The sequence below is a fragment of the Pteropus vampyrus genome, unplaced genomic scaffold (genome assembly GCF_000151845.1).
Source record: "Pteropus vampyrus isolate Shadow unplaced genomic scaffold, Pvam_2.0 Scaffold184, whole genome shotgun sequence".
NCBI lineage: Eukaryota > Metazoa > Chordata > Mammalia > Chiroptera > Pteropodidae > Pteropus > Pteropus vampyrus.
Window position 1 is genome coordinate 1,560,712 of NW_011888965.1, and position 8,511 is coordinate 1,569,222.

At 35.1% G+C, this 8,511-nt stretch overlaps 1 protein-coding gene across 1 annotated transcript in view; it reads left to right on the forward strand.

Moving 5' to 3' along the window:
* The window catches only part of DIAPH2 (diaphanous related formin 2), a 791,459-nt gene that overhangs the window by 195,786 nt on the left and 587,162 nt on the right, over positions 1-8,511 (forward strand). Inside the window, exons 5-6 of the mRNA XM_011371113.2 lie at positions 6,875-6,949; positions 7,032-7,101. Of these exons, the coding sequence (XP_011369415.1) occupies positions 6,875-6,949; positions 7,032-7,101 (145 nt within the window). The remainder of the gene's footprint in view (positions 1-6,874; positions 6,950-7,031; positions 7,102-8,511) is intronic.

The following is an 8,511-nucleotide window of genomic DNA, read 5'->3' on the forward strand; positions in this document are numbered from 1 at the left end:
ATTCCTATTTTAAAGATGAGAAAACAAGCTTAGAGAGTTTATGTAACTGATCAAAAATAACACAGCTAGAATATGGTAGAAATGGGACTGGAACCTCGATATGTCTTCTTCTAAAGCATATGCACTTAACCATGCCAGCATGTGGTCTCACAGAATATTCCATTGATGGATGGTGTGATATATTCCTGACCTTTTAGTAAACTTGGAAAAGGTCTTGAATTTTTAACTTACTGAGCAATGTACTGAATGTTGGACTGCCTGACAGATATAGCCAAGCCTTTCGTACCTAAGGTAAGAAAATATTGTCTCGTTGTGGGTCAGTTCCTCTTGTTCCCTAGATGATAATCCTAGCTTCTTTTACAGTGTTCAGATCTAATCCTGGCCTCTTGCTCACTCATGTATTGATTGTCCTGACTGATCTTTCTATTGTTTTTGTTTGGGTGGTTCATTTGTTCCACCTGGTCACCTGACAAGTGATGGCTACAAACATCACTGTGAATATGTAGCATGTCAAAACAATTCTTTAAGTTAGGTAACATGATAACATAAAATCACTAGTATGTTAATACCTAAAAATTATATTGCGGACTATGTAGCCCATGAGGGGATGGGGGGAGGGAGCCTAAGCTACATTCTGGCTCTATTCCCATAAGCTGCCTTACCTAAATCTTGATTAGAAGTTTTAGTTTGAGTCTCTAGATATCTATTATTTCTTAGTAGTATTTGGTAGATTTCTTATGAAGCTTAGGACTTTAAAAGATAATAGAAGCATGGGTTGAAAAGTACTTATCACAGCTAAAGAAATGAAGTAAACTGTCAAATAATACAAATGTGTGTGTGTGTGTGTGTGTGTGTGTGTGTGTGTGTGTGTGTGTGTGTTTAAACTGAGATACATAGATGTAACTTCAGTGCAGTTCTGGAACAATGACTGATTCTTCTTCCATAAGTTATTTGGTGGAACCATTAGCCAGATGTTGTTATAGAAAATCATGTACTGGTCCTGTTAGTAATTTCTAATGGTATGGTTCAGATACACATGAGCTTTGGAGTCAGATCTGAGTGTTGTTGAGTGGTGTTTGGCAAGTTATGTAACTACTTTGCCTCTGAGTTTCTTTCTTTGAAAACAGTTTTCAGAATGGCTAAATTTAAAAAGATTGACAATATGAAGTGCTGGGGAGGATTTGGAGCAACTGGAACCGTTATACTTTGCTGAAAGAGTGTCAAATGGTATAGCCACTTTGGAAAGCAGTTTCGTAAAAAAGTTAAACATACATTTACCATAAGACTCAGCAATTCCACCCCTAGTTATCTTCCCAAGAGAAATGAAAACATATGCTTACATGTGAATATTTGTAACAACTTTATTCATAATCATCAAAACCTGGAAACAAACTAGATGTTCATTAACTTATGAATGGATAAATAAATTGTGACATATTCATAAAATAAGAAGGAATGGACTACTAATACATGCAACGAAATGTTTGAGTATCATAATATTTATGCTAAGTGAAAGAAGTCAGACGCAAAATCCTACAAACTTTATGATTCAATTTCTGATGACATTCTGGAAGGAACAAAACTGTAGGGACACGAATCAGATAAGTGGTTACCAGGGAGTTCGGAGTAGGGAAAGGGGATTGACTACAAAGAAAAATGAAGAAATATTTTGGAATGATGGAAATGCATATCCTGTTTGTGTTAGAGGTCGCATGATTATACATTTCTCAAATGATGAATTTTTTTATTGTTTATTGGGGTAACATTAGTTAATACAATTATATAATTTTCAGGTGTACATTATAATTTAACATCTGTATATTCTATTGTGTGTTTACCACCCAAAGTCCAATTTCCTTCAGCTACCAAATATTTGATCCCCTTTACCCACTTCACCCTCCTCCTATCCTCCTATATTTGACCCCCTTTACCCTGACTACTTCCCCCCTTCTCCCCAATCCCCTACCGTCTAGTCTATAGTCCATGTCCATTAGTCTCTGTTTGTCCTGCTCATTTGTCATTATGTTTATATCCCACATATATAAGTGATCTCATGTAATTTTCAACTTTTTCTGTCTGGCTTATTTCGCTTAGCATGATTATCTCGAGGTCCATTCAAGTAGTTGCAAATGGCAGTATTTCATCTCTTCTTATGGCTGAGTAATATTCCATTGTATGTATGTGCCACAGCTTCTTTAGCCAATCATCTATTGTAGGACACTTCGGTTGCTTCCATGTCCTGGCCACTGTGAATGATGCTGCTATGAACATCAGTGTGCAAATGTCTTTTCGGATATGGGTTTTCAAGTTTTGGGGATAAATGCCTAGAAGAGGGATTGCTGGATCATATGCTAGGTCAATCTTTAGTGTTTTGAGGAACCTCCATATTGGCTGTACCAATCTGCAGTCTCACCAGCAGTGTATGAGGGTTCTTATTTCTCTGCATCCTCTCCAACACTTGTTATTACTAGTCCTGTGGCTAACAGCTATTCTAACAGGTGTGAGATGGTATCTCATTGTGGTTTCATTTGCATTTCCCTAATAGCTAGCGATGTTGAGCATCTTTTCATATATTTGTTGGCCATTTGTATATCCTAGAGAGAAGTGTTTGTTCAGGTCCTCTGCCCATTTTTTTGATTGAATCATTTTTGTTTTTTTGTTGTTTTTATTAAGTCATATGAGTTCTTTGTATATTTTGGATATTAGGCCCGTATTGGAGGGGTTGCTTGCAAATATATTTTCCCATTTGGATGGTTGTCTCTTTACCTTTTTCTTTTGCTGAGCAGAAGCTTTTTAGTTTGATGTAGTCCCGGAATTCATTTATTTTAGCTTTTAATTCCCTTGCTTTTAAGATCAAATTCATAAAATCATCTTTAAGTCCAAAGTCCTTGAGTTTAGTTCCTATGTTTTCTTCTATGAATTTTATTGTTTCAGGTCTTATATTTAGGTCCTTAATCCATTTTGAGTTAATTTTGGTGTGTGATGATAGACAACATTCTATTTTCATTCTTTTGCAAGTGGCTTTCCAGTTTTCCCAGCACCATTTATTGAAGAAGCTTTCCTTTCTGCACTGTATGTTTTTGGCTTTTATTTTTTTTGAAAATTATTTGCCCATATAAATATGGGCTTACTTCTGGACTCTCGATTCTGTTCCACTGGTCCGTGTGTCTGTTTTTCTGCCACTATGATGAATTTTACTATAGGTAAATCATGTCTCAGAAAACGAAAAAACAAAAAAACAAAAAAACAAAAAAACAAAAAAAAACCCTGTGTTTCAGAGTGGTTATAGAAATTATCAGTGATTATTCTCCTCTCTCATTTTTTCTTCTGTCTGATTCTTCATTTTTCTCTGCTGCTTCAATGTCTTTTAGAAATTTAAGGATCATGATGAATTACAATTTCTTATTTCAGAGTTGAGGACTACAGAACATTTGTCTTTATCTGTCCTTATCTGAAGTCTTGGAGTCAGATTTTAAATCGACTCATAAACTATATTTTTATATTTCTAGATATTGCAATTAGTGCTGAATAAATCATAGCAGGAATTTGCATACTCTGTAAAATACACCAAATATACTTTCTTTGACTGGATTCTAGATCTCTGTCCTGTGGCAGCGGGAATGCTCCATATGATCGGTAGGATGTCCTGATTTTTGAGCCTCAGTGTTCCCTGAGAAAGGCTTCTTCCAGCAAGCCATTGTTCTATATCAGCTGTTCTCGAACTGGAGCAAGCTTCAGAATCACCTGGAGGAGCAGTTAAAACACACATTGCTGCCCCCCCCACCCCAAATTACTTATCCTATAGGTCAGGGTGGGGTCCAAAAATTTGCATTTCTCACTAGTTCTCAGATGATATGGGTGCTACAGTTTTGGGGCGCAGACCTTGAGAACCACTGATTGATGCTTCTTGTATTACAATGTCAAAATTCCTGTCCGCTTCTAGTAGCCAACATTTTATTTTTTAAACCACTTATGGGGGCAGGAGAAAGAGAGAGCAATAGAGGGTGAGAGACAGATCGTAGTGTTTGGCTAGAGGCCACAAAGTCATACCTGAAAGACACCTGGTGCTGGCAAGAGAATCAAAAGGTTTGTCTAGCTGCCCTCCCACCTCCTTCCTTTTATCTTCTTGGGTGTCATCATGCTACATCATAATTATTTTATCTCCCTAGTAACAGGCTCCTCTTGGACTCTAATTCTCTCTACTTTGAAAGTTCTGAGGACTCTTATTAGACCTCTGCTGCCCATTGGCCTAAAATATTCTGTTAAGACTTTTCACTGCCGAGTTTGTAATAAAGAGGCTCTCCTCCTCACACTTAAATTTCATGATTGTATCCTATTTTTTTTCAGACCGGTAGTAATTTTAACTGAATAAAGTCAAAGTACCATAAACTGCACAATTTGAAGCAGTCTGGTATGTGTAGGTAGGTGACTGATTTCAACCGAACAGTTATAAATCGTGCTCTTGTATCAAACAATTCCCTAGACTGAGGAAGAAATAACCCTAATAATTTTAATAGCACTAGGTATAAAAAGAACACGAGTAAAATTTAGAATCTTAAAAACAATTTATAGGTGTTAAATTTAAATAATCACAGATTATTTTATCTTTCCAAATGCCAAAGCAGAAACTGAGGGCTGTGTATAAAAATTTGTTTAGAATTTCTATTATTTTAAGATTGCTGTAAGATATTGTACTGTAATGATATCTGCTGATTTCTCTCTGTGATAGATTAAATACAATATATTATGCTTAGAGCTGATGTCCTTTTATCCTTCCACCACTACCCCACTGATTATCAAGAGTCTTTAGAGAAAATGGGTCATTGTACTGGTTGATTACATGCCTCAATTGAATAGTAGCTGGCTGCCAATTATCATTACAATGCCATATTGATTTTTTTCCTCATTTTCACTATGAAAATTAAAGCAGAATTTGTTTAAAACGAGCTTCTGTATATGTTCTGGATGTGATTGGTTCTGAATATTTGAGCTATTTTAAAAATATATTTTCTTCTGTGATCTGATGTTTCGTACTGAAATTTTCTTAGAAATTTAGGTCTCTACTTTGTTGAAAAGCTTTCCCTTAGGTAGACATGAAATGTAGCTTAAAGATTGCCAAATGGAAATATAATCATGGTTTAAATATGTATAGATTTTAATTATTGCTTCATAGGAATCTGCTATATATCAATTTACGTTTGTGAAGTTCTTGGGCGATATGAGACTGCTGATTCTCTTAACCACACAAGTCAGTAAATTTATTTCAGTTTGAATTAGCAAATATTTAGTGTTGATTATATGTAAGCCACTCTACTAAAATATTATGGAAGACAGAAAAATGAGATAATATAACTGTCCTCAGAATTTTTAATCCAGAAATGTGGGCAAGACATGTGGTGACAATCATATTATCAAGCAATAAGAAATAAAGATACATAGGTGTTCGATGGGAAAACAACTGATATTTGGATGGAGGACTTATGGAGAAAAACATTAGTGGAGGAATTGACAGTCAGTTTGAGCTTTGAAGGGTTTGGAGAGGTGGAGTTATGGTTACCTTTTGGAAAGAAAGAATAAATGAAGTAACGCAGGGAATTGCAAGGAGGACTCCAGCAGAGAATTTGATTTTTACTGGAACAAGTGGTATAAGGCCCGAGGCTGTAAAGATAGGTTGAGGGTAAATCAGAATCCGGATTTGAAATGTGTTAGGTACTCCAGGGGAAATTTTTTGACAGAAGACTGGTTAAGTGCAATCTAGCCCGGCATTTTGTAAAAGGAATAAAAGAAAAAAATGAAGCTGCAGTGATCTTAGTCGGGAGGCTCCTGACGTATTAAAGACAAAGTAACTAGGGCTAAACTAGAAAGTTAGCAGAGACATTGGAATGGGAGAGGGGCATGTGTTGGAGTCATTCTAGAAGTAGAATACTCATGACTAGATGATAGGAAGTCAAAGTAAGGTCGACGTGATCAGTCTTCCAGCCTTCTACCATACGTGGGACTTCATCTCCTGCTGCTCTCTCAAGCCTGCTTATTCAGCTGTAGCCAAACAGGTCTCCTTGCAGTTCCTGGAATATTCCAGCCATACTAGCTACCATCTCAGTACCCGATTTGCCTTTGTTCCTTCATTCCTTCTACTGGGAAAGTCCTCTCTTCAAGGCTCTGCTCAAATACTACTTTATCAAAGAATCTTTCCCTGACCACATATTAAAAAATAACATCCTAGCACTCTTTATTCCATTTATGAAAGTTTATTTTTCTTTATAGCACCAAAGCACTGACATTTTATTATATATTTATCTGCTTATCATCTGGCTCCCTCTTTCTAGGCACTAAGCTATATGAGGGTAAGGACTTAGTTTTATGTCCTGTTACATATCTCTCACCTAGAATGTGCCTGGTACTTCATAGGCACTCAATAAATATTTATTGAGTGAATCGACAGAATAAATGCAAAGGTGAAAGAGACGGGGGAATCAAAAAATTATGCCAGTATTTCAAATCTGAAGGATTCAAAGGATAGTGGTGTTATTAACAGATTATGGAAGAATGGAAGAGATGTCGATTTATGGAAGCACAGACACGGAGGGAGATAAATTTAGCTTATAAATTCTGGCTTAAATATATGTTACTGGTGAAACAACCAAGGAAGTGCTGTGGAATGGATAATCTAAAATATGAAGAGAAGTCTGCTATTGAAGTGAAGATCTCTAAGTCATCCTCACAGAAGATGCTTGAAACAATGGGAATAGAAAAAAAGAATGACAAGCATATAAAGATAGGATTATCAGATTTGAAAATCAAAATTTTATTTTAGATACTTAATGTTTAAAATATACAAACTTATTTATACGTATTTTTTTTGTTTATTTCATAGCTGGGTTAACAACTTTGGCTATGAAGGTCTTGGACTCTTATTGGATGTGCTGGAAAAGCTTCTGGACAAGAAACAGTAAGAATAAACATGAAAAAAATTACCAAAGGGGAAATTTTTAAGCACAACACAACATGTTTTTTTTTTTTCTTTTATTCAGGCAAGAAAATATTGACAAGAAGAATCAGTATAAACTTATCCAGTGCCTCAAAGCATTTATGAATAATAAGGTAAGTACTATTTATTTTTGCCTGTCACAAAAGGTGAGAACTTGCCTGCAAGTATAAAATAGACAAAATAGTGTGTGTTTATTAAGCTTGCTAATGGATCTTTATGATGCAAATCATCGTTTCACTTAAATATTATTTAAAATATATTTTGCTTCACAAAATATTTATTGGTAGTTTTTTGCAATCATGCAAACATATAAGTCTTGTTCCCAAATTAGATAATACTTTCTGTTTTATGGTAGTAGGAAAATTTAAATGCCATATGTCGAATACCATTTTCTAACATTTTGTTCCACTGAAAAGGAAAATTCAAAGCTATGGTTTGACTTATTTGCTAAGAACATTATAAGGTTAAGATTTTCTTTTATGTACAATTAATGTCAGTGAATTAACATACATAAAAGACATTTCTGCAGGATAGTGGTTTTTTGTGTGTGTATGTATGTATGATACCTGCTTCATTATGAGGGACTCTATGAAATACTGTAGACAAGGGTTGTTTTTCTATAAGTAGTCTTTTCTCAGGTTATGAAGTTATAGTCATTTTTGTATAAACTATTTTGTCACTGTCTTCTATAGCTCTTAATAACCAATGCAATAAGATTATCTAATCTGTAGTCTTTTTTAAGTGTATGGGACTGTAGATAAGTATGTATATATTGTACACACATGTATCAGTGAAAAATTTTTTGGCATGTGGAACAGATGCTGACTACTTGACACAAAACTCCCATGCAGAATATACTAATTGTGCTGTTCCTGGAAGTTTCTTCCAGAAAGATTTCCGTCAGTGCTAGTACAGAATTTTTCGACTTCTGTACTCTTAGTCTTTGATGACAAAGTTATTCAGAATCTGATGCCTAATAAGAAAGCACTTAATGAACATTGCTTCTCCACATGTCAAGATGGATCTTTTTCTTCAGTTGAGAGAAACAAGGAAATAATGGGAAGACAACACCGTATTAGGAATAAGGAGATACAGTTCATGCTTTGCCACTAAGTTGAAAGGCCTTTGGCAAATCACTAGACTTCTCTGGCTATCAGTCTTCTCATCTGTAAAATTAGTTGTAGAACTCTTTGTTCTAAATTCTTATTGACTCACGTAACTGTAACTGTAATTGTAACTGTTACAAGTAACTGTAATCAGGGTAGTCACTAGAGAAAGTCATATATGTGAGATTTCCAGTAGAGCCTTTTCCCAAAGACATAAATTGAATTATTACTTAAGAGTTTGATAGTTTTGAAGAACATGATGGTTTGATGTAGATTATAATACCGTAAGGTTAAGCTTTAGTTAGGACACATTAATGTCTTGTACATAGGTTCCCATAATACAAATAAATGGTGGGTCTTTTAAGTTATAGGCATGCGGAGCAATAGGCATAAAGTATGCATTCAAAATAAAAATAT